General features: G+C 31.2%; 1 protein-coding gene and 1 long non-coding RNA gene across 5 annotated transcripts; both read right to left on the bottom strand.

The window, feature by feature from the left end:
* Positions 1-174: 174 nt before the first annotated feature.
* Positions 175-4,908, bottom strand: LOC139432646 (uncharacterized). Of its 4 annotated transcripts, XR_011642396.1 has the most exons (6): positions 4,669-4,908; positions 4,208-4,462; positions 4,019-4,141; positions 1,118-3,831; positions 695-1,061; positions 175-640 (listed from the first exon to the last, which is right to left on the bottom strand). It is a non-coding gene; the product is annotated as an uncharacterized lncRNA (long non-coding RNA). The 4 variants fall into 4 exon arrangements; XR_011642397.1 differs by lacking the exon at positions 4,669-4,908 and having other exon boundaries at positions 4,204-4,656; XR_011642398.1 differs by lacking the exon at positions 4,669-4,908 and having other exon boundaries at positions 4,019-4,133; positions 4,208-4,655.
* A 5,286-nt stretch (positions 4,909-10,194) lies between these two features.
* LOC111422072 (uncharacterized) lies at positions 10,195-24,007 on the bottom strand. The gene is made up of 11 exons (XM_071195691.1): positions 23,810-24,007; positions 23,520-23,753; positions 23,126-23,431; positions 22,651-22,874; positions 22,450-22,592; positions 15,653-16,175; positions 15,419-15,598; positions 11,319-11,579; positions 11,113-11,267; positions 10,400-11,057; positions 10,195-10,348 (listed from the first exon to the last, which is right to left on the bottom strand). Exons 1-11 carry the CDS (start codon positions 23,931-23,933, stop codon positions 10,241-10,243), a joined length of 2,916 nt encoding a protein of 971 aa, XP_071051792.1. The 5' UTR covers positions 23,934-24,007; the 3' UTR covers positions 10,195-10,240.
* Between the last annotated feature and the right edge of the window lie 3,781 nt (positions 24,008-27,788).

Below are 27,788 nucleotides of genomic sequence, written 5' to 3' on the forward strand. Positions count from 1 at the left end.
ACGAATTATTGAAAGTGACATAGAACAATAATATCAGAAAACAATATTTAAATTAAATCGTATTTGAAGAAAATTTCAAATTAAAAGGTTTTTATACCAATTAATTTGTGCTTAACGATTAATTATTTAATTATTTTTTGTAGAAAGAAATAAAAATTAAATAATTTAAATTTAAATAAAATTGAGGTTATGTTGATGTCAAATTTGCTTTTAAATATTTTGTCACAATATTTATGATTAAATTTTTCTTGATTCTTATTATGAAGAATTATTAATCTTGTCATACCTTATTACGTTCAAGTTAAATATTATAACCCTAATTATTATAAAATACATTAATCACCGAAATCGGTGGAAAACAAATAAAGAAATGTCAAAACACCCATGTTTACCATTCTCCAATGGTTACAACGGTATTAAAGTGTTCTCTCGGTTAAGAACTAGATTTATCTATCAGATAAATTTATCAAGAGTTGGTAAAAGTGAGCCCTAATATAACTGATCCTTCATAATTTATTTGACATTGTACTCAGCATTTTTTAATACCTTGGAAACATTGACTTTGCTAACATTCTTTATCTAGGCGAAATCTAGTCAATGACAGTTGTAAATAAAACTGACGTTAGCCAAGATTTTCTACCTGCGTGATTGGCAATAATTGTAAACAAATCTGACCTTGGGCAAGATTTTTTACCTGCCTGATTGACAGTTATAAACAAATCTGACCTTGAGGAAGATTTTTACGTGCGCGATTGACAGTTGTAAACAAAACTGACCTTACCCAACATTTTACCTGAGAGATTAACAGTTGTAAACAAATATGACCTTGGGCAAGATTTTTTACCTGCCTGATTGACAGTTGTAAACAAATCTGACCTAGGGCAAGATTTTTACCTGCGTAATCGACACTTGTAAATAAAACTGACCTTACCCAACATTTTTTACCAGCGTGATTGACAGTTGTAAACAAAACCGACCTTACCCAACATTTTTTACCTTCGTGATTGACAGTTGTAAATAAATCTGACCTAGGGCAATACTTTTTCCTGCGTGATTGACAGCTGTAAATAAAATTGGCCTCAGCCAACATTTTTATCTTAACCTTGGTAAACATTACCTTGACTGTGTCCATGGATAATTTACTTGACACTGTGTAACGTCATAAGTCTGCTCAACACTTTTTACAGTTTATTGACTTTAGTAAACATAACTGGACCTGGTAAATCATGATGACACTTCAGCTTCCATGATGCAATAGGTGCGTCCTATTAATAAGTGAGGTTATGTAATTCTAATTGAACTGTCATTGTAAAAACGAAAGTGCAATTAACATAATATATGTAACAGTATAATTAATGAAATAGAAAAACTGAGTTTCAAATGAAATTTTAAATGTACACGTTCTTTAAAAGTCGGAGTTACTGGAAATATCTATGTTTTTGAATGATAACTGGTATCCTTTGATTATATATAATATGGATTGAGCCAGCGAGAGAGATAGCTTGCGCAAGGTGATCGAACCGAGATAGACATAGAAGCGTACTGACATATAATGGGCGTGCGTTAATTTATAAGATAAAAAACTATCAATTAGAAGTAACATTTATAATACTTACAGGTGATGTGAAACTGTATTATCGCGAACTTTGCACACGAAACAATACATTTTTAAACACAACGGTGTGACTGGCTGTGACACAACAAAACGACAAACGTCAAATGGAAGAGGTTTGACACTTTTGTGCGCCTGCGCCCGTCTGTTTAGTACCGTTTTATGTCTATCTTTGTTACACTTTCACATTATCGCTTTCCATCTGCGTCTATTCACCTTGAGCCACATTTTTGTTAGTAGATATATTCAGTTAGCTCATATATATACTATCTCCTATATCGCTGACTCCCTATCTAAGCAATGAGTGGCGAGCGTTTCCATCAAAAGCAGACGGAATGATATATGTTTTGTCTTTGTCGTGCCCCCATATCGCGAAGGCGCTTGCGCGAATCGTAAATTTTTAAGAGTTTGAAGTGTTTCGCGCGTATTTTATGCAGCTTTGAAATGCAATTATTGTAGATAGTTGACTTTAATTATAAATTATCGTAGATGCATCAAATAAATTAGAATATATGTACTTTTGTGTGAAATTGACGTTGAATATTGCTTTAAATATCAAATTTATGTAGGTTGTTCATTAAACATTATATTCTTTACTTTTGTTTAGGCAACCCAAATAACAAACCAAATTTTATGTAACCATGACAATTTTGTCGATTTCAAATGTTATAAATAAAACAAGAAGCCATTATTGTATTAGATTTTAGGTTATGTTTATGTCAAACATTTATTTGGTGTTTTATAAACATCAAGGTCATCAGCTGCTATTAATTTTTAATTCACCGTCCAATAAGATAAAAGCGTACTCACCACGTGTTCACGCATGTCTCTTGTGTAGACGGGGGCACGACAGAGACAGATATATATATATCTGCACTCTAGTGTTTACACTCTTTTGCTGCCTTAGTCAGCGATATAGGAGATAGTATATACAGCGTGTCCCGTATCTTCCGCATCAGAGCATTATACGGTTGTAGGATACATTATTCTGAAGCGATCTTTCTAATAAAATTTTTTCGAAATGTTTATAATAACCGCACGGGAACTGTTTAAAGGACCTGTTTTTCGTCCAATCAGCAGATCGCAAATCAGACTCAGGTAATCGGTGCCACCCTCGGCCGGTCCGCTACGCCGATGATAACTCGTTTCCCACGTGTACTCACCAATAGATTCGTCATGGAAAGAGAAATAAACTTTTTCGATGAATCAAAGTTGTCCGTTATTGGTCGTCGTTAAACAGTTCCCGTGCGGTTATTATAAACATTTCGAAAAAATTTTATTAGAAAGATCGCTTCAGAATAATGTATTCTACAACCGTATAATGCTCTGATGCGGAAGATACGGGACACGCTGTATATGAGTTAGCTCAATCCATATTATATACAGGGTGTATCTGAATGACATGCCCAAACTTCAAGGGGTGATTCTTTAGGCAATTTTAAGGGTACTTTGATATATAAACCATGGGCGACTTGGGCTCCCCTAAGCAGCTACACTCCTCCAAAAATGGCGGAAAATTTTGGTTTAATTTTTTTTTCTCAAAAACCATAAACGCTAGGACAACGAAATTTGGGGAATATGTTTAACTGATAGGAGGGCACGTTTTCACCCTATTTGTACTTTTAACCTATCCTTCTAAACTACTAAACGTAACCACCCCCTTTACATTTTTGCTAAAATTTTTTTATGCAGAGGGTAAAAATTTATATGAGAAAGTACCCTTAAAATTGCCTAACACATTTGAATGTCAAAATAACTTTGTTAAAAGATGTTAAAAATACGGTGTTAATCTGTTTATTCCTCACAGTGTAATTTTACACTTTATAACACCTTATACCCCTTTCCATTTTGTAGCATTAAATGTAATGCCAATATTTTGTCATCAAGTGTATAACGCCTCCCCTGCAACCTTCTTCCTTCGTTGTCATATTGGCTCAAAAAAAAAGGATTGTTTTAGTCTGTCTAAACTTGAAATTGACTGCTTAAAAAGTTGTCTCTTTGGTAATAATTTTCTTTTATTTCTTTAGGATGTTATACTCTGGCGCTGGAATTTCCTCTTATACATCACTGCTTTCCTGTATAAATGTTGGGCTTTTGGTGATAAGTCGTCTTGTTTGTGGACGCCAACTTCCTCCAATAAACTCTCCCTTTGTTTAGCTGTCAAAAAATATCCAATAATGATCCCGATTAACGCTGTTTCCCCATTAAGCGGGGTTACCCTGTAATATGAAATCAAACTTTAAAAAAAGTATACTACATTCTTTTGTAATAAAAGGGAAATTAAACGTTTTTTGAACGATGTTTCGTTTATTAATAAATAACTCTTATTAAGAGTTATATGCCATTATAGGTAATTAAACCAGAGCTTTTCAAAATAAACGATTTATAAAACACATAATTTCTTACCTGAAGTCTCCAATGAGATTGCACTGGTGGATGTTGAAGCAACCTAAAGTCGCATATCTGCAGGTGGAGTAGTGGGCGTGTTATTCGAAGCACTTGAAGTACTGACTTCTAAGTACTGATATCCTACATGTGAAAAAAAAATATGCCTCAGTCCTAACAACATTTTGATAATTTTATACACATACCTACTGGCAAATTTAATGATGGTACTACTCCTTTCAACAATTTGTTGTTACGTCCAACATCCTCTCGTCGAAAAGGCTTATCACAAACTCGAAAATTATTATAAACCCTCAAGTGTTCACACTGAAGCAGGTTTTCTCGCACACAACATAAAACCCATCTTTGATATATTTCTGGATACATTTGTGGGCTTATAAATCGGTAGAAATTTCCATACCTTTGTACGCATCCACTAATGGCGCAACTTTTTGACATTTTCTGCTACAAGAAAATAAGATGCATATATATTTATTTTACAAATACCTAATCCAGTTCCATAATCAATGTTTAAATTTCAGAGGTTTTTTATGAGCATTAGTTTCCATATTATTTTAAGAGCAACTTATATTTAAAAATTTATTATGAAACTGGAGATCATAATATAATAATATGAAATAAATAAAAAAAAGTATATCAAATGTACTTACCACGAATAAAATTTCGTAAATTTCTTTAAAATTTACTATCAAACACAAAGCTGCATCAAAACACTAACCAACTTGACAAACAACTTAGAAAACAGTAGAAAAACAAATTGACGAAACGACTACTTAAATCCTAAAATATTTATTAATTTAAACTGCCAAGATAAAGTAGATATCTACATAATATAACGCAATATAACGCCATCTATCCCGTTGGCCCGATGCTGAAAGTGACGTCACTTTGTACGAACACGACGTTAAGGTGGCCGTTCAATTTACTTGGGTTCTAAAAACTGATAAAAAAATGTGTATAGTTCCTTCTCTGATTTGTAGAGGTCGCAAAGTGTTTGGTTTAGCATCTTTAAAATACAGATGTTTCGCTTCTACTGAAAAGTGAGACAGAAACACATCGACTATTGTATAGACGTGTTTTTATACCGCTACGACCAGCCGATTATTTGTCATCGTATTATGAAAAGTGTTGGTATAGAAATAGTATATTGTTTTATATGGAAGAGAAGCAGTGCTTTTTATGGCGTGGTCTGTCGCATAGCGACGAACGCAGTGAGTCGCTAATGACAGATGAGCCGTTAAAATTGTGGCGTGTCCCAAGGACAGTAGAATCTAACAGGACTGCTACATCCATTGTATTTTTGTAGTCCACTACGGGTTGGTTGCCCGCACTCTACGTCACGCTATTTGCCACGCCTGGTAACTGTCTGTGTTTTTAGAGGTTATATGATAGACATTAATACGTCTAAAAACATAAAACTTCAAAAATTAATATGAATACGTCTAAGATATAACCTCTAAAAATAAACAGCAAACGTATAGGCCATAACAACAGTTGGGCGTGGAAAATGGTGTGACGTAGTTTGCGGGCAGGTTGTCACAACAATGGATGTAGCAGTCCTGTTAGCTTCTACTGTCCTTGGGCGTGTCCGACAGTTTGCCGGACGAACGAAGTGAGTCCGGCAATGACGGACCAGCCACAAACGAATCTGCTTCTCTTCCGAATAAAACATAGTATTTTTTCTTCAAACGTTGCAAATAATACGGCGCTAAAGTGAAATGTTCTTCAACGTTATGGCGCTAAAGTGAAATTTACTTTAGCGCCATAACGCTGAAGTACTTTTTTGCTATGTTGATCTTAGCAACCGTCGTTATGCAACAATGACTTACTTCTACCGCGAGTAAACACGACAACAAAGTTGTCATTTAATGACGTTTGAAGAAAAAATATATTAAGGCTGTAGTCTCAGGGCTAAAAATTTAATTTCAACAGAACGCGTTTACCGTTTGATATAGCCAAAAAACTTTCAAATAAAAAATGCATAGAAAGACGAACTCTACAACCGCACGGTGAGATATTTAGATAATTGTTGATAATAACGTAGATAAAGAAGGGATTTAAGAAGAGTTTCGAAACCGAGTTCTTGGTGCCATGGATAATAATTTTCCGGTTACTTTTTATGCATACTTTTTTTGATTTTTTTTAGTATAAATGAGTTGTATTGAAATTTCCCACGGTAAGAATATTCTAATTTCTTCGCTAATTTCGATTTAGCCCCGAACCCAAAGGGCGTATGGCGTGGCAAAACAGTTTGTGCGAGCGGTCTGTTTATTATATTGCATCTTTTACGATCTTATCGTATTTTTCGACCATTTCGTATGAATAGCGTTTTTTGAACTGCTTTAAAATAAAATTATATAAGTAGGTGAAGCTTAATACTAAATAAATGTATAACTACTAAATTAGGCCCGCTATTGAACTACTAGTAGACAGTGATGGGCGTTGGGTAAATACCCGGCGGGTAGGTATGTATTTATAAAATGGGTATTTATCCGGGTATTTACCCCAGCCCAAGATAAATACCAAAACAGTACCTACGTATAAAAATGATACAAGTAAAAATATAACAGATTCGGAAAAAAAAGAGAGCAAGATGAAATACACATTGAAGATGAGGAATTGTCAACGATCGAAGATGTATTATTATCAAACAAATCTGTCGTAATTTAGATTATCAAGTTATTATGATTAAAACTTAATATATTATTTAACGTTTATTGTTTCGTTCAGAATCAGTTTCATCTCTCTAAGGCTATCCGAAATAAGGACTATATCATCTGCGTAGCGCAAATTACTTAGGTATTTGCCATCAATGTTTATGCTTTTTGGGTCCAATTCAGTTGTTTAAATGCTCTCTCCAGGATTGTGATGAACAATTTGGGTTCAACATTGTATCACCTTATCTTACCCCACGACCTGTGGTACTTTTATGCAATTCTACCGTCATTGTAGCATTCTTGTAAATGCTATAAATATGTTTGGTGTATCGATAATCGACTCTGCATTCTTGAAGTGGTTGCAAAACTGCCATCAACTCAATTTGAATAAAATTTTATAAATACCTCTAAATACCCATCTTGGGTAAATACCCCCGTATATATATTCAGGGAATCTTCCCTTGAAAATAAATACCCGGGTATTTAACAACACTGCTAGTAAGTAACTTCAATGTCTAGAACACTAGACCTAGAACTAGAAACTTTCGAACTTGTTTCTGAAGAAGGTTGCAACATGGCATCCGAAACGTCAAAATTTTTTTCAAAAAACGCACAGCTTAACCCAAAAGTTTCTAGTTTTAGGTCTAGTGCTAGATCTAGTTTTAGTTTAATTAACACCGTGAAAGCCTTCGTACTTATAATTAAAAGTATCCTAAAAAATAGGATACCGCACTAGGAGTTTAGCCATTAGATACAAAATACCCTTGATATAATAATAAAAGTAAAGATTCAGCCGTTTCTTGATCTTACTCTATTAAAATTGTTGTTCGTATAACATCACATTGAAAGAATAGGGACCTTTTCGGTATTTCTGTTTTTGACCATCGCTATTCACAATTATCTATTAATAAATTAATTTTGTCTATTATTTTGTACAATTGTCTAAATCTTAACTACGTACAATTTATGGGTAAATTTGTTATCAATATTTGTTATAAATAACTATTTTTAATTGCAGTACAATACCGCGTCTTACATACAATTTCTGATTTGTGTTCATCTGCATAATCCACAAAATTACCAAAATCCTTGTTCTATTAGATAATTACTGATGAAGACACCACTTACTGTTCACGTCTTTTTAAACGTTTTATAAAAAAACGGGTAATATAAACATATTCAATTCAAACGGATTACTTGGGCAGAAGACAAATAAACAGATTAAGAACAGCAAAAAATCTATTGTTCGTTATCTGTAAAAAGCTCTCTCTCTCGGTATTCCCCACCGAGAAATAAGCTCCATTTTCTTGCTTCCGAACGTCCGTCTCTTCGGCCCCTCAGAAACTGTGTGACCATGAGACTACAGCACATTTATTTGCAAAGGGCATCTATATTTAATATTTTATTCGAAAGGATTAATTGCCCAAAATTGTTAACTGTTATATGTTTGATTGATACACTGATAAAAACGGTATTAAAATTCCTTATAGGATGTTGTAAAAACCACAGTAAACGTATATTTGCAGTACTATATAATAATTTTAATATGTTCCCTCTATGAGACGATTGACAAAGTTTTAAAATGTCTTAATTTACCGATTTTAGGTAGATTCCTTTACACAATCTAGTGAAGCTTAAGTATATTGAGGAAATCGCACATTTTCACTTGGTGCAGCTTCCCGTGATAATGACAAATTTTCTGCGCTTGTACTAGCGTGGAATCTATTCCTACGATACATGTGCAAAAAATGACACCTTTGTTCTCCCGTTTAAGTGTATAATTTTCACATAAATCGCATTTATACGAAGTCGTTTTTATGGCAAAGTTTAGCAATTTTTTGTGATTAACATTCTAATTATTTTACAACAAAAAATACGTCATTTTGTACAGAAATATGTTAACAACAATCCTATGTATTTAACTTTGAATAAAGATATGAGAGAAAGCCGGGAAGCTGCACCGAGTGAACCAGTGTCGGTTCATATAAAAATCGCCATTGAACGGCGGCCTTAATAAGTGCCAGGGATACCTATGTTTCTACCTGCGTGATTGGCAATTGTAAACAAATCTGACCTTGGGCAAGATTTTTTACCTATCTGATTGACAGTTGTAAACAAATCTGACCTTGAGGAAGATTTTTTTTACGTGCGCGATTGACAGTTGTAAACAAAACTGAGCTTACCCAACAATTTTTCCTGCGTGATTGACAGTTGTAAATAAAACTGACCTTACACAACATTTTTACCTGCGTGATTGACAGTTGTAAACAAATATGACCTTGGGCAAGATTTTTACCTGCATGATTGACAGTTGTAAACAAATATGACCTTGGCCAAGATTTTTACCTGCGTGATTAACAGTTGTAAATAAAACTGATCTTACCCAACATTTTTTACCTTCGTGATTGACAGTTGTAAATAAATCTGACCTTGCAAAATATTTTTTACCCTCGTAATTGACAGTTGTAAATAAATCTGACCTAGGGCAATACTTTTTACCTGCGTGATTGATAGTTGTAAATAAAATTGACCTTAGCCAACATTTTTATCTTAACCTTGGTAAACATTACCTTGACTGTGTCCATGGATAATTTACTTGACACTATGTAACGTCATAAGTCTGCTCAACATTTTTTACAGTTTATTGACTTTAGTAAACATAACTGGACCTGGTAAATCATGATGACACTTCAACTTCCATGATGCAATAGGTGCGTCCTATTAATAAGTGAGGTTATGTAATTCTAATTGAACTGTCATTGTAAAAACGAAAGTGCAATTAACATATGTAACAGTATAATTAATAAAATAGAAAAACTGAGTCTCAAATGAAATTTTAAATGTACACGTTCTTTAAAAGTCGGAGTTACTGGAAATATCTATGATTTTGAATGATAACTGGTATCATATATGGTTACGCCATCTAGTAGTAAGGCAAAGAACGATGACTATCATTTCATTAGTTAAGGTTATGTTAACAATAGAGTGCAGACGTAGTGATAGGAAGTTTTATAAGTTACTTTTAATAAACGATTTTTAAAGAAAAGTGCTAATATTTACTTATTGTTAGTGTCATATCTATAAACTTATAACGGACAAATGTTATAACTGGAAGTAAGTTAACTTTTTATCTATACAGTATACACCGAAGATATGTGGTATCCTCTCTCAAAATTTTTTTAAATTAAGAATCTATAATAATATTAATAAATAATAATCAATTTGTCAAATTTGAAAGGCAGTGCTACCACACAATTATAATAAATGTCAATTTCGCAATGACAACTGTGACTCTGAATTGGGTTGCCTATCTTTTTCTCTTACTTTTCAAGAAAGTTACAAGAATTATTTATAAAAACAGAAAATACACCTAAAATGGGTAATGACTTTAATAGTATTAATGAATAATTATAAAAAAGAGGGTGTCCAAGTAAAAGCTTATTCTTTTCTTGGTAAAATTAAAAATAGAACATTAAGCATTTTACGTTTCCAATTTAGAAATATAAATACTATGTTAAATACAGTTTTATATATGTATATTTATTTCTCAAAGACATGGATTTTGTTATAAAGCCCATACTTGAATTCTATCAATTTGTAAAGCGGAATTATCATTTTCTAAAGTCCAAGTAGGTAACCATTGATTTCTACCATTCCAAAAATCGGTTGAGGCCTAAAAAATTTTTAAATAAGTACTCAAATGAATGTTTTAAAAAATTCTTACCTTTGGTGACTCATTATTCCATGGTTTTCCGCCAGGATTAGTAGCATCGTCCGGGAAGAAAGCAACACCACCAACGGCATTATTTAAAATAATATAAAATTCTTGATCGAAAGGAGCCATTAATCCTTTTCCTTCCCAAGGATTATGCAAATTTCTTCCCCATCCTCCCAACTCCCAAAAACCTCCCGCCGGGGGAGTTATAGTTCCAATTTGTTCGGAATCGACGAAAAATTTAATTTCATTCGGAGTCCATTGTAACTCGTACACGTGGAATAAATTATCGTAACCGGAAGGATTTCTTTTCTCCCAATGAGTATGGGGGTATCCATTTCGCGAGTAATCAGGTCCCCAATGTAAAGTTGATCCAACTAATTGCGTACCAATATGTTGTCCATTTTGATACAACTCCCTATTACCTCTAGATTCGACCAAATCTATTTCACCGGAAGTAGGCCAACCGCCGTATTCATTATAACGGGGTAATAACCAAATTGCTGGCCAAATCCAATCACCAGCCGGCATTTTTGCGCTAACTCTAAGAGTGCCATATTTGAAAGAGAATGAATCTACGGTGCGTAATCTCGCACTTTTTACCGGATTTAAAAGATTTTCTGGTGTTCCGGTTCTTGTACAACCATACCAAGCTGGATTAGTACATCTAAAACGTCACAAAAATATAATATCTAATTATAACAAGAATAATTAAATCATACTCGTCGGCTGGAGAACCTCCGTTTAAATCTAAAGTACCGGAAGATAAGAATGGTTCGCCCATATGATCAGCGGTTAATGTTGGTTTTAAATGTAACAATCCATTTTTAACGAAACTATTTGTTCTGTTGTTCGTGTACCATTGAAATTCCCAATTCTAAATTAAAAATTATTTGTAGAAAGAATAATAATAAAAAGAACCACTTACTCCGCCACCGCCTAAAGTATTTTCGTGTTGCCATTTTTTGAAATCGAGGGTATCGAAATTTTCCTCAAAAATAAGATCGCCCGAGCAAAAATCTCTCGGTGCGAAAGTACCGCTCACGGTCGTTTGCGATTTGATACAATCTCGTTCCGTTTGATGGGAAAAACCCAAAAGGAGCAGAAATAAACAGCACGTCTCTAAACGCATGATGATTTTTGTTGAAATAAGTTTGATTTTAAGAGTGTGTTTATATAGTGATAAAAATGTTTATCTGAAGTAGGTACTTTCAATAAGTGTTTATCAAAAAATATTTTACGTTATCTTTAAGTTTAATGTTAAAATAACTCAAAAGAGATTTTTAATTAACTACACAACAAATGATTTAAAAGATTAAGAGGCTATTTTTTTAATTGGAAATACACTCGTATTTATCTATACGGCCTCTTAGAAGGAGAATAAATCCATAAAAATGCGGTTTGAATTAAATCAACCACAGAAAATTGTAAGACACGAAAGAGAGATGGAAGAAAAAACTAATGCAAAAGAAAATATAAGACAGATAAGGCAAAGACTAAATTGACAAAGAGAAGAGAGGCTGGAAAGGGAGTGGGAAATGAAGAAGAAGGTTGAATAGAGACATGAATGAGACTGAGCAGAGAGAATAGTGGCTGAATAGAGACTGGCAAGACAACAAGGAGATAAAAGAGAGAAATGGGATACGTGAAAGAAACTGCTAATGTAAAAAAAATGGTAGGACAGAGAAGGCAAGATTGGATTGAGACTTTACAAAGGGGAGAGAGACTGGAAAGCGACTGACAATACAAGAAGAAGGCTGTATAGAGTAAAAGGAGACTTGGCAGAAAGAATAGTGACTGGCAAGACAACAAGGAAACAAGAGAGGGAGATGGGACACTTGAAAAAGAATGTAAGAAAACGATAAGACAGAGAAGGCAAAGGCTTACAGTAGTGCGATATTTGAATAAAAATGAAATTAATAAGAAAGCTGATATGTCAACTTATTTGGATCCAAGATACAAAATGAAAGAAATTAATTTTATAACGAATTTTGAAATTTATCGATGAAAACTGCAACATCGAAAATTTTATCATTAAATATTGTTTTCTCAAAAACTAAAAGTTATTTTTCAAAACGGGTTGGTTTTTTGGAAAGAGGACACTTTTATTAACACTTTGGAAAATTTTCATACTCATATTCCAAGAAATGGATTTTATACGAATTTTTAAAACTTAATCCGTGAAAATTGAAAAATTCGAAAAAATTGTCGATTATTTCAAAAATTTATTTCTCAAGAACTGAAAGTGTTTTTTGAAAACGGCTTTTTGCATTAAAAAGAGGATACTTTAATTAATAATTGGTGATATTTCCACAAGGATCCTTCAAGAAATTAATTTTATAGCGAATTTTGAAAATTATCGATGAAAATTGCAACATCGAAAATTTTATCAAAACTTTAAATATTGTTTTCTCAAAAACTAAAAGTTATTTTTCAAAACGGGTTGCTTCATTGGAAAGAGGACACTTTTATTAACATTTTGGCAAATTTTCATACTCATATTCTAAGAAATGGATTTTATACGAATTTTTAAAACTTAATCGGCGAAAATAGTAAAATTCGAAAAAATTGTCGATTATTTCAAAAATTTATTTCTCAAGAACTAAAAGTGTTTTTTCAAAACGGCTTTTTGCATTAAAAAGAGGATACTTTAATTAATAATTGGTGATATTTCCACAAGGATCCTTCAAGAAATGAATTTTATAGCGAATTTTGAAAATTATCGATGAAAATTGCAACATCGAAAATTTTATCAAAACTTTAAATATTGTTTTCTCAAAAACTAAAAGTTATTTTTCAAAACGGGTTGGTTCATTGGAAAGAGGACACTTTTATTAGCACTTTGAGCAATTTTCATACTCATATTCCAAGAAATGGATTTTATACGAATTTTTAAAACTTAATCGGCGAAAATTGCAAAATTCGAAAATATTTTCGGTTATTTCAAAAATTTATTTCTCAAGAACTAAAAGTGTTTTTTCAAAACGGCTTTTTTCATTAAGAAGAGGATACTTTAATTAATAATTGGTGGTATTTCCACAAGGATCCTTCAAGAAATTAATTTTATAGCAAATCTTGAAAATTATGGATGAAAATTGCAACATCGAAAATTTTATCAAAACTTTAAATATTGTTTTCTCAAAAACTAAAAGTTATTTTTCAAAACGGGTTGCTTCATTGGAAAGAGGACACTTTTATTAACATTTTGGCAAATTTTCATACTCATCTTCTAAGAAATGGATTTTATACGAATTTTTAAAACTTAATCGGCGAAAATAGTAAAATTCGAAAAAATTGTCGATTATTTCAAAAATTTATTTCTCAAGAACTAAAAGTGTTTTTTCAAAACGGCTTTTTGCATTAAAAAGAGGATACTTTAATTAATAATTGGTGATATTTCCACAAGGATCCTTCAAGAAATTAATTTTATAGCGAATTTTGAAAATTATCGATGAAAATTGCAACATGGAAAATTTTATCAAAACTTCAAATATTGTTTTCTCAAAAACTAAAAGTTATTTTTCAAAACGGGTTGGTTCATTGGAAAGAGGACACTTTTATTAACACTTTGGAAAATGTTCATACTCATATTCCAAGAAATGGATTTTATACGAATTTTTAAAACTTAATCCGTGAAAATTGAAAAATTCGACAAAATTGTCGATTATTTCAAAAATTTATTTCTCAAGAACTAAAAGTGTTTTTTCAAAACGGCTTTTTGCATTAAAAAGAGGATACTTTAATTAATAATTGGTGATATTTCCACAAGAATCCTTCCAGAAATTAATTTTATAGCAAATCTTGAAAATTATCGATGAAAATTGCAACATCGAAAATTTTATCAAAACTTCACATATTGTTTTCTCAAAAACTAAAAGTTATTTTTCAAAACCGATTGGTTTATTGGAAAGAGGACACTTTTATTACCTAATTGATATTTAAGCCTTATCCTAGATATACATCTAAAATGGCAGAATCATATTACGGAAATAACCTCCAAAATCAAAATGTTAATTCCTTTTCAGAAATGTTACAGATAGAAAACTCTTACTGACAATTTACAACGCGAGTAGTTTCAAGTCTTAACCTCGGAATCATTGTCTGAGAAATGAGCTATGATACAATCTTAGATATGTTGAGAGTCAATTTTTCGAGAAACCTCTTTACTTAAAATATGTTCTCTCCTATCTCAAATACCATCACAGACACATAATTCGCAAACCGCAATAAATCATAACTATAACACAAGAAATAAGATCAACCAAAGACTGTATACTCCAAAATCTTTTAAATCAGTTTTGCAAGGGTCTTAAATTTTATAATCTCCTTATTTACGTATAAGAGATTTTCAAAAACGTTTCAGATTTTCGAACTTGGCCCAGGAATACATGAAATGACATAGTGATTTATTTCTTAAATTTTAAGCCAACATTCTTATAAATTACAACATCACTCAAAATCATGCGAGTAAAATGATTTTTTTTCTTCAAATCATTCACAACACAGATGTTTATCATCTAGCGTGTAAATGTTTAATTTATAAATTAATAAATTGTATAAATGTTATTATTTTTGTTTTTTATGCCTTTATATGGTGTAAAGTACATTTGTTGCATATTTCTTCTTGGTTTAATAAGCATATATAGAGATTGGCAAGACAACAAGGAGACAAGAGGGAGAGACTGGACACTTGAAAAAATCTCCTAAGCCAAAAGAAGGCAGAGAAGGCAAAGACTGGATTGAGACTGAACATAGAGGAAGGAGACTAGAATGACTGGCAATAGAAAAAAAGGCTGTATAGAGTAAAAGGAGACTTGGCAGAAAGAAATTTGCCTGAATAGAGATTGGATACTTGAAATAAACTGCTAAGGCAAAAAATGATAAGACAAAGAAGGTGAAAACTGGAGTTTGTCAAAAATAGATCATCTTTGCTAATTTATTCCTCAAAAACTAAACATAATTTTTAGAAAATGTAATGATTATGTATAAAAAGATTTTATTTTAGACAAAGTAGAAAATTTGCTTTTATAAAGCAAAAACTTTTACATAATCCACAATTAATTCATTTCCCTCTTGCCAAGATGGCAAATAATTATGTTTGGCCTTATAAAAATAAAACACTTCTTTTGAGTCTTGGTTTGTATAAGGTTTTCCTTCGACATCTGGAATAGCATGACCACCAACGCCAACTCCCAAAGTAATTATCATCTATAAAAATAAAAAATTAAATAATTTTTTCTAAACAAAAAAAAATAAATTAACTTCTTGGTCGAACGGGGCCATAACATCTCCTTGTTTCCATTTTTCCGAACTTGGCGATTTATAACCATCGCCAAATCCACCTGATGGTGGGTAAATATTTCCATAAGGGACTCCATCAACGGAAACGGTCACTTTGTCACGGTACCATTCCAATCCAAAGATATGAAAATCATCGCTCCAATTTATATTTTTAATAATTTTTTTTAAAGCAAAATTTCTTCCCTTCTCATCATCCCCCAAAATAAGTCCACCACATAATGCACCATTTAAATGTTCGTTTCCTAACGCAAAAGCTATTCTCATCTCACCGGAATTAAACCCAGAACCGTAAGAAAATTTTTTCGGTGTTAAATAAAGCTCCGGATAAATCCAATTTCCTTTCGGTAATTTTGCTTTTATTTCAACCTTTCCGTAAAGAAATGAAAAAGATGGTCTTGTATTAATTCTCGATGAGAAAACTGGTGGGAGGATATTCGCCCCCACTGCTTTTCTTTTACATTCATTTTCAATTGATGATGTACACCTAGAAAAATATTTTTTTTTAAACTAACTTCAAATTTATACACGTCAAAGTTTTTTAACCTAAAAAATATTTATATGTATGTCATATGGCTTAAAATTGGTCGATTTTTTTTTAATCAATGTGAAATGACCCAAAAAAAAGGTTAAAAATAAAAAGAAAGTGCGAAAGTGCGTTAATAGGAAACACCCTTGTTTTTCTTAGGGTTTCGATGCATAACGACTGATTACCTGCCATTAGATAGATTCTAGAATCTGAAAAAACATTGTTAAGGCAACTTTTTATGAAAAATGTCATGACATTAGAAATTTTCTCCGACGTTTCGTTTTCGTGAAACTATCCTCAGGTTTATTTTTTCTTATGAACGCCAATGTTTTTTTTTTTTTCGTTTTACGAGAACGAAATGTCAGAGAAAATTTCTAGTAAAAACGAAAAATAAATAAGTTATGGGCTAAAGACGAAAAAGTCATTTTTTCGTTTTTCGGCCATATTTTAAAAACTAAAACGGCTACATCCAAAAACTTTGTTGAAAAATGATGAGCGCTAAGATACGCCACTTTGCCTCCATTTAACCATTTCTGTATCTCTTATGGTTTCTGAGATTCCAATGGTAGGGGTGGAATTTGAATTACCTTGTATTGTTTTCTGAAAGCATTAAATAGTCTTTTGCCAACAATATCTGGCTTTCTCCAAGCAATTAGTAGTCTTAATAGTTGTATTCAATTAATAGTCTTTTAAAAACAGTATCTTGTCTTTCCAAGCAGATAATAGTTTCTCCCAGCAGTATTTAGTCTTCTCCTAGCAGGTTGTAATCTTTTCTAGTAGTATATAGCGCTCTGAAAGCAGTAAGTAGTCTTATGGAAGCAGTATCTCGTCTTTAAAATCAGTTTGTAGTTGCTTGTTAGCACTATCTAGTCTTCTGAAAGTTAACTTTATTAAAGTCTTTGAAAGCAATAAGTAGTTTTGGAAGCAGTATTCCGCCTGTCCAAGTAGGTCAAAACCTTTAAGAGCAGTGTTTAGCGTTCTGGAAGGAATAGGTATTATTTTGAAAACAGTATCTAGTCTTTTCCAAGTAAGTTATGGTCTTTTTCTGCAGTATCTAGCGTTTTAGAAGCAGTAGATAACTTTTGAAATAGTATTTCCTCTTTCCAATCAGTTTTTAGTTTTTTACTACCAGTATTTAATTTTCTGATAGCAATAATTAGTCTTTTGCCAACAATATCTAGCTTTCTCCAAGCGATTAGTAGTCTATCCAACAATATTTAGCATTCTGAAAGCAGTTAATAGTCTTTTAAAAACAGTATCTTGTCTTTCCAAGCATATAATAGTTTCTCCCAGTAGTATTTAGTCCTCTCCAAGCAGGTTGTAATCTTTTCTAGTGGTATATAGCGCTCTGAAAGCAGTAAGTAGTCTTATGAAAGCAGTATCTCGTCTTTCCAATGAGTTTGTAGTTGTTTGTTAGCGCTATCTAGTCTTCTCCAAGCAGATTCTAATTTTTTCCACCAGTATCTAGCATTTTGGAAGCAGTAGGTACCTTTTTTGGAGAGCATATCTTTTCTTTCCAAGTAGTTATTAGTCTTTTCCAGCAGTATCTAACATTCTGGAAGCAGTAAGTAATTTTTTGGAAAGCATAACTCTTTTCCAAACAATTATTAAAGTCTTTGAAAACAATAAGTAGTCTTGGAAGCAGTATTTCGCCTGTCCAAGTAGGTCAAAACTTTTAAGAGCAGTGTTTATCGTTCTGGAAGCAATAGGTATTATTTTGAAAATAGTATCTAGTCTTTTCCAAGTAAGTTGTGGTCTTTTTCTGCAGTATCTAGCATTTTAGAAGTAGTAGGTAACTTTTTGAAATAGTATTTCCTCTTTCCAAGCAGTTTTTAGTCTTTTACTACCAGTATTTCATTTTCTGATAGCAATAATTAGTCTTTTGCCAACAATATCTAACTTTCTCCAAGGAATTAGTAGTCTATCCAACAATATTTAGCATTCTGAAAGTAGTTAATGGTCTTTTGAAAACAGTATCTTATTTTTCCAACCAGATAATAGTTTCTCCCAGCAGTATTTGGTCTTCACCAAGCAGATTGTAATCTTTTCTAGTAGTATATAGCGCTCTGAAAGCAGTAAGTAGTCTTATGGAAGCAGTATCTCGTCTTTGAAATCAGTTTGTAGTTGTTTGTTAGCACTATCTAGTCTTCTCCAAGCAAATTGTAATCTTTTCCACCAGTATCTAGCATTTTGGAAGCAGTAGGTACCTTTTTTGGAGAGCATATCTTTTCTTTCCAAGTAGTTATTAGTCTTTTCCACCGGTATCTAACATTTTGGAAGCAGTAAGTAGTTTTTTGGAAAGCATATGTCTTTTCCAAACAATTATAAAAGTCTTTGAAAGCAATAACTAGTCTTGGAAGCAGTATTCCGCCTATCCAAGTAGGTCAAATAGTTTTTTGAGAATAATATCTTGTCTTTCCAAGCAGATAATAGTTTCTCCCAGCAGTATTTAGTGTTCTCCAAGCAGGTTGTAATCTTTTCTAGTAGTATATAGCGCTCTGAAAGCAGTAAGTAGTCTTATGGAAGCAGTATCTCGTCTTTCCAATCAGTTTGTAGTTGTTTGTTAGCACTATCTAGTCTTCTCCAAGCAGATTGTAATCTTTTCCACCAGTATCTAGCATTTTGGAAGCAGTAGGTACCATTTTTGGAGAGCATATCTCTTCTTTCCAAGTAGTTATTAGTCTTTTCCAGTAGTATCTAACATTCTGGAAGTAGTAAGTAGTTTTATGGAAAGCATATCTTTTTTCCAAACAATTATTAAAGTCTTTGAAAGCAATAAGTAGTCTTGGAAGCAGTATTCCGCCTGTCCAACTAGGTCAAAACCTTTAAGAGTAGTGTTTAGCGTTCTGGAAGCAATAGGTATTATTTTGAAAACAGTATCTAGTCTTTTCCAAGTAAGTTATGGTCTTTTTCTGCAGTATCTAGCATTTTAGAAGCAGTAGATAACTTTTGAAATAGTATTTCCTCTTTCCAAGCAGTTTTTAGTTTTTTACTACCAGTATTTAATTTTCTGATAGCAATAATTAGTCTTTTGCCAACAATATCTAAATTTTCTCCAAGCAGTTAGTAGTCTATCCAACAATATTTAGCATTCCGAAAGTAGTTAATGGTCTTTTGAAAACAGTATCTTGTCTTTCCAAGCAGATAATAGTTTCTCGCAACAGTATTTAGTCTTCTCCAAGCAAATTGTAATCTTTTCTAGTAGTATGTAGCGCTCTGAAAACAGTAAGTAGTCTTATGGAAGCAGTATCTCGTCTTTCCAATCAGTTTGTAGTTGTTTATTAGCACTATCTAGTCTTCTCCAAGCAGATTGTAATCTTTTCCACCAGTATCTAGCATTTTGGAAGCAGTAGGTACCTTTTCTGGAGAGCATATCTCTTTTTTCCAAGTAGTTATTAGTCTTTTCCAGCAGTATCTAACATTCTGGAAGCAGTAAGTAGCTTTTTGGAAAGCTTATCTCTTTTCCAAACAATTATTAAAGTCTTTGAAAGCAATAAGTAGTCTTGGAAGCAGTATTCCGCCTGTCCAAGTAGGTTAAATCCTTTAACAGCAGTGTTTAAAGTTCGGGATGCAATAGGTATTATTTTAAAAACAGTATCTAGTCTTTCTCAAGTATGTTGTGGCCTTTTTCTGCAGTATCTAGCATTTTAGAATCAGAAGGTAACTTTTTGAAATAGTATTTACTCTTTCCAAGCTGTTTTTAGTCTTTTATTAGCAGTATTTAATCTTCTGATAGCAATAATTAGTCTTTTGCCAACAATATCTAGCTTTCTCCAAGCAATTAGTAGTCTATCCAACAATATTTAGCATTCTGAAAGTAGTTAATAGTCTTTTGAAAACAGTATCTTGTCTTTCCAAACAAATTATAGTTTCTCGCAACAGTATTTAGTCTTCTCCAAGCAAATTGTAATGGTTTCTAGTAGTATATAGCGCTCTGAAAGCAGTAAGTAGTCTTATGGAAGCAGTATTTCGTCTTTCCAATCAGTTTGTAGTTGTTTGTTAGCACTATCTAGTCTTCTCCAAGCAGATTGTAATCTTTTTCACCAATATCTAGCATTTTGGAAGCAGTAGGTACCATTTTTGGAGAGCATATCTCTTCTTTCCAAGTAGTTATTAGTCTTTTCCAGTAGTATCTAACATTCTGGAAGTAGTAAATAGTTTTATGGAAAGCATATCTTTTTCCCAAACAATTATTAAAGTCTTTGAAAGCAATAAGTAGTCTTGTAAGCAGTATTCCACCTGTCCAAGCAGGTCACAACCTTTAAGAGCAGTATTTATCGTTCTGGAAGCAATAGGTATTATTTTGAAAACAGTATCTAGTCTTTTCCAAGTAAGTTGTGGTCTTTTTCTGCAGTATCTACACATTTTAGAAACAGTAGGTAACTTTTGAAATAGTATTTCCTCTTTCTAAGCAGTTTTTAGTCTTTTACTAGCAGTATTTAATCTACTGATAGCAATAATTAGTCTTTTGCCTGCAATATCTAGCTTTCTCCAAGCAATTAGTAGTCTTTCCAACAATATTTAGCATTCTGAAAGCAGTTAATAGTCTTTTAAAAACAGTATCTTGTCTTTCCAAGCAGATAATAGTTTCTCCCAGCAGTATTTAGTGTTCTCCAAGCAGGTTGTAATCTTTTCTAGTAGTATATAGCGCTCTGAAAGCAGTAAGTAGTCTTATGGAAGCAGTATCTCGTCTTTCCAATCAGTTTGTAGTTGTTTGTTAGCACTATCTAGTCTTCTCCAAGCAGATTGTAATCTTTTCCACCAGTATCTAGCATTTTGGAAGCAGTAGGTACCATTTTTGGAGAGCATATCTCTTTTTTCCAAGTAGTTATTAGTCTTTTCCAGCAGTATCTAACATTCTGGAAGCAGTAAGTAGCTTTTTGGAAAGCTTATCTCTTTTCCAAACAATTATTAAAGTCTTTGAAAGCAATAAGTAGTCTTGGAAGCAGTATTCCGCCTGTCCAAGTAGGTTAAATCCTTTAACAGCAGTGTTTAAAGTTCGGGAAGCAATAGGTATTATTTTGAAAACAGTATCTAGTCTTTCTCAAGTAAGTTGTGGCCTTTTTCTGTAGTATCTAGCATTTTAGAATGAGAAGGTAACTTTTTGAAATAGTATTTCCTCTTTCCAAGCACTTTTTAACCTTTTACTAGCAGTATTTAATCTTCTGATAGCAACAATTAGTCTTTTACCAACAATATCTAGCTTTCTCCAAGCAATTAGTAGTGTATCCAACAATATTTAGCATTCTGAAAGTAGTTAATAGTCTTTTGAAAACAGTATCTTGTCTTTCCAAACAGATAATAGTTTCTTGCAACACTATTTAGTCTTTTCCAAGCAGATTGTAATCTTTTCTAGTAGTATATAGCGCTCTGAAAACAGTAAGTAGTCTTATGGAAGCAGTATCTCGTCTTTCCAATCAGTTTGTAGTTGTTTATTAGCACTATCTAGTCTTCTCCAAGCAGATTGTAATCTTTTCCACCAGTATCTAGCATTTTGGAAGCAGTAGGTACCTTTTCTGGAGAGCATATCTCTTTTTTCCAAGTAGTTATTAGTCTTTTCCAGCAGTATGTAACATGTTGGAAGCAGTAAGTAGCTTTTTGGAAAACTTATCTCTTTTCCAAACAATTATTAAAGTCTTTGAAAGCAATAAGTAGTCTTGGAAGCAGTATTCCGCCTATCCAAGTAGGTCAAAACCTTTAAGAGCAGTGTTTAGCGTTCTGGAAGCAATAGGTATTATTTTGAAAACAGTGTCTAGTCTTTTCCAAGTAAGTCATGCTCTTTTTCTGTAGTATCTAGCATTTTAGAATGAGAAGGTAACTTTTTGAAATAGTATTTCCTCTTTTCAAGCAGTTTTTAGCCTTTTACTAGCAGTATTTAATCTTCTGATAGCAATAATTAGTCTTTTACCAACAGTATCTAGCATTTAGGAAATAAGTTAAAGATTTTAGGTTATCTTTAGTTTATAGATGGTAAACAACCAAGTAAACAACATTTTAATCGTTGTGTGTCGAAAACCTAAGAAACAACACAAAAAGTGACGTCACGTCGAAACTTTAAAGTGACATTTCGGTATGTTTTACACTTTTCCGTCCTTTTATTTATTTGTAACGGCTTATTTGAGTGATTTCTTGTCGAATAAAAAGAAATTGTCGATTTTTAAGCGATATGATGATTTTTGAAAGTTTTTTTTAACCTCAAATTTATAAACGTCAAAATTTTTTGTGAACTAACCTCAATTTTAAATCAAATTCCTTTGATGAAGTGACAAAACCAACTTCATATTTATCTTCGGCGAAAATTGGTTTGAAATGAATTTGGCCGTTTCTTAAATATAAATTATCAGCGTCGTCTGTGTAAGTTACAAATTCGTAATCCTACAAAAAACCAAAATAATCACAGTGATAAGATGTGCGTTATGATTGTTTTTAATACAGGTTCTGAAGCGAATCTAATTTCCTTTTGCCATCGATTTATATCGGAGAATTCTTCCGAAAATATTAATCTTCCAGAACAAGACGAAGCTCCATTTACTTTGGTCAGAGTTTCATAACAAACCGAAGAAGTTGTGGTAACGGGAGGTGTTTTTGTTGGTTGTTCATTTTTATTATTATTGTTGTTATTCGGTTGGTTATTTTTGTTGTTACCGTTTTGTATATCTAAATAAAAAAGAAAATAAATTTTAATTTGTATAACTTACGAAATTGATAACTTTTGAACCTAACCTAATTCATAAACTCATAATCAGTGTGGCCAACACCAGAATTTTATTTTAAAAGAGTATGACTTGCGATATGAAACGATTATTTGATGAAAAGATTTTTTTTATTAAAGTTCAAGGTTAAATTTAAAGAGAAGTAAATTTTTTATTGCCTCCAAGGCATAATTATTTTATATTGTATTTCTTTTTAATTAAGCGAACAAGAACATTGCAATTTCAAAAAATTTTCTTTTTGAAAACGAATCAACAATAATTGTTGTTCTAAAACAACTCTTTGCAATTCGGAATTATTTAAAGAGTTCTGATTTATTTTCTCCAATTTAATTTTATTCTCCGGTTGCGATTGTAAACGGATTAATTCTAATTGTTCTAAAAGAACTAATCTTTGAAGTTCTAAATTAGAAAGGGTGGATGTTGGGTATTCATTGGTTTTATTAACAGTTTGAGGTATTTCTGGTGTTGGGAACACAATTCCATCCGATTCTTTATTAGCACCTAGAATTCATTAGAAACAAAAAAAAGTATATGATTAATTAAGATAATTGTTATAAAATTAAAAACGTTAAATTTTTTTTATTCATACCTGTTACTGTGTAAAATTCATGCTCTCTAAGATACCCCAAGTTGTCGTTCTTATTAATTACATACAACCAATAGTAGATAATATCTCCTTTTTTAAGCCTTGTATTTCTATCTGTAAAGGTCCATTTTCCATTTTTTGCTAATGTTATATCTCTAGCAAACGTCCCGGCTTCTCTTCCATCGAATTCTTCGTTGATCTTTCCGTGAAAAGCAAATAATTTTATTTCGCCATCATCTAAACCAAAAATGTTAATTATATTCAAACTTAATTCTTGAACAGTTCTGACTCACCTGGTATAGAAACAGTAAATCCTTTAGGATGAAAAACTTCAATAGTTGGTTCGGGAACGATATATTCCGCAATCACTTCCACCCCAAAAAAGCTAATAAAAATTAAAAGTGCAATTGCACTCATTTTTAAGATAAGCTTCAAAAAGAATTTTCAAAACGAACAACCTTTCGCATGGAATGATTCTTAAACACTGTTATTTTTTTAACCTTTGAGAAGGAGAAGAAACCTTGAACCGGTTCAGTTAATAACAAGTTTGTAAATAAATTATCTGATAGGGGGAAATCCAGCATAAAGAAGACGTAGAATGCATTAATTTTCTAAAAATTAAATAATAATTTAGCATTCTCTCAAGTTCTTAATTAGTTAAAAGAAATCGTTAATGAATAGTTACTTAAAAATCTATTTTTATTAATTTATTTAATTTTAGGCAACCAAAAAAACCTTGTTTTTATTTTACAGTGTAAAATATATGACGTTAATAGTATATTAAAAAACTAGTTTCGTAAGACATGCTTGAAAATATAATGTGGATATTTTTCTGTAAATAAAGATATTTTTACTGTAATTGTATTAAAAAAGTATATATATAAAAAGTTAGGTTAGTTACAAGTGACATCTATCCAAAATTATAAGCATTATAAGTTATAAGTTAATTTACGCATTTTATTATTTACTTCTCTGTGGTTAATCAATAACTGAAGCTTGTTCTGTAGACATTTAACTAAATAAGTAAACAATTTAAAAAAGTTAAATATTAATTATTACTTTTTCGTTGTCGAAAAAATGATTCGATTTGAAACTCACCTTTTTCATTAGAATACGTATTGGAAATCATATTACGTAGATAATTTAATGTTAAAGCACACATTAACTATTTGTCCTGATTGCAATGATTTAGATTATCAAAAGAAATAAAACTAAAACTAGAAATTTTTGAGGTTATGCCGCGCGTCTTGACGAATAACCTCAAAATTTCTAGTTTTAGTTTTATTTCTACCATTATTGTTTATATTTATTAACGTTCTTTACAGGGCTAGTAAATAAAGCTTGTATAATTACATTAGTAGTAAATAATTTAAAATATTTAAAATTAATTAAAATAAATCATTCAATTAATTTTTAGTCATATTTAGGTTGGTACAAAATTAAAAATGACTTTTATAAAGATTGAGGTTATGTATATATTTAGTTTTATTTCTACCGTTATTATTTATATTTATTAACGTTCTTTACCGAGCAAGTAAATAAAGCTTGTATAATTAAATTAGTAATAAATAATTTAAGATATTTAAAATTAATTAAAATAAATCGTTAAATTAATTTTTAGTCATATTTAGGTTGGTATAAAATTAAAAATGACTTTTATAAAGATTGAGGTTATGTATATATTTAGTTTTATTTCTACCGTTATTATTTATATTTATTAACGTTCTTTACCGAGCAAGTAAATAAAGCTTGTATAATTAAATTAGTAATAAATAATTTAAGATATTTAAAATTAATTATAATAAATCGTTAAATTAATTTTTAGTCATATTTAGGTTGGTATAAAATTAAAAATGACTTTTATAAAGATTGAGGTTATGTATATATTTAGTTTTATTTCTACCGTTATTATTTATATTTATTAACGTTCTTTACCGAGCAAGTAAATAAAGCTTGTATAATTAAATTAGTAATAAATAATTTAAGATATTTAAAATTAATTATAATAAAACGTTAAATTAATTTTTAGTCATATTTAGGTTGGTACAAAATTAAAAATGACTTTTATAAAGATTGAGGTTATGTATATATTTAGTTTTATTTCTACCGTTATTATTTATATTTATTAACGTTCTTTACCGAGCAAGTAAATAAAGCTTGTATAATTAAATTAGTAATAAATAATTTAAGATATTTAAAATTAATTAAAATAAATCGTTAAATTAATTTTTAGTCATATTTAGGTTGGTATAAAATTAAAAATGACTTTTATAAAGATTGAGGTTATGTATATATTTAGTTTTATTTCTACCGTTATTATTTATATTTATTAACGTTCTTTACCGAGCAAGTAAATAAGGCTTGTATAATTAAATTAGTAGTAAATAATTTAAGATATTTAAAATTAATTATAATAAATCGTTAAATTAATTTTTAGTCATATTTAGGTTGGTACAAAATTAAAAATGACTTTTATAAAGATTGAGGTTATGTCAAAATATGAAACGAACGATATAAGCCGCAACTTTTTAGTTTTATTTCTAACATAATTACTTACTTTTATCTATTAACGTTCTTTACAGGGCTAGTGAATAAGGCTTTTATAATTAAATTTGTAGTAAATAGTTTAAAATATTTAAAATTAATTAAAATAAATCGTTAAATTAATTTTTAGTCATATTTAGGTTGGTACAGAATAAAAAATGGCTTGTAAAGATTGAGGTTATGTCAAAATTTGAGACGAGCGAAATAACCCGCAAGTTTTCAGTTTTATTTGTAACATTATCACATTATTACTTACTTTTATCTCTTAACATTCTTTACCGGGCAAGTAGATAAGGCTTATAATTAAATTAGATAGAAAATTAATTAGTTAAAATATTTAAAAATTAATTAAACTAAATCGTTAAATTGTTAGCCATATTTAGGTTGGTACAAAGCAGCGTTGCCAACCCTACCGATATAGAAAATAGTCTACCGATATACGACTTAATCTACTGATTTTCAAAATTTTAACAAAGTACATATTATCAAACACATCGTACTTAAAATCAATGCAATTGCGACAAAAATTGTACCTTATGGGAATACCCTACTTATATTGCATAAAAGTATATACCAACGATATAGCAATGTCGCTCAAGCAACGTTGCCAGATCGTTAGTATATACAGTACGCGTCATAAGTACCCCCTGCCTAATTTGAAAACGGTTTAAAACATAATATTGTCAAAATAGATATTGACGCATCTAAGAGCAAAAATGCAAGAGAACAATATTGTTAACAATAAAATTTGCTACAACTTTTATTGTAAAAGTTTTTTTGTAAGACGCTGCGATTCCCGAGTATTAGCTTTAATAACTTAAAAAAGCTGCAGATTCATCACATTTTCATATATTCGTATCTATCACGATATTGACGCATCTAATAGCAAAAGTGCAAGAGAGCAATAATGTTAACAATAAAATTTGCTACAACTTTTGTCCTAAAAGTTTTTTTATAACACGTTCCGATTCCCAAGTGTTACCTTTAATAACTTGATAAGGCAACAAATTCATAAAATTTTCATATCTATCTCGATATTGAAGTATCTAAGAGCAAAAGTGCAAGAGAGCAATATTGTTAAGAATAAAATTTGGAACAATTTTTGTTATAAAAGTTTTCTTATAGCAAGCTCCGATTCGTAAGCGTTACCTTTAATAACTTGAAAGAGCAACAAATACATAAAATTTTCGTATCTATCTTGATATTGACGTATCTAAGAACAAAAGTGCAAGAGAGCAATATTGTTAACAATAAAATTTGCAACCATTTTTGTTATAAAAGTTTTCCTATAGCAAGCTCCGATTCCCAAGTGTTACCTTTAATAATTTGAAAAAGCAACAAATTCATCAAATTTTCATATTTTCGTCCCTTTCTCGATATTGATGCATTTAAGAGCTAAAGTACAAGAGAGCAATATTGTTAACAATTAAATTTGCTACAACTTTTGTGCTAAAAGTTTTTTTGTAACATACTTTGATTCCCAAGTGTTACCTTTAATAACTTGAAAGAGCAACAAATTCATAAAATTTTCGTATTTTCGTACTCTTCTCGATATTGACGCATTTAAGAGCTAAAGTACAAGAGAACAATATTGTTAACAATAAAATTTGCTACAACTTTTGTGCTAAAAGTTTTTTTGTAACATACTTTGATTCCCAAGTGTTACCTTTAATAACTTGAAAGAGCAACAAATTCATAAAATTTTCATATTTTCGTATCTATCTTGAT

Source organism: Onthophagus taurus, chromosome 1 (assembly GCF_036711975.1).
Source record: "Onthophagus taurus isolate NC chromosome 1, IU_Otau_3.0, whole genome shotgun sequence".
NCBI classification, from domain to species: Eukaryota; Metazoa; Arthropoda; class Insecta; order Coleoptera; family Scarabaeidae; genus Onthophagus; species Onthophagus taurus.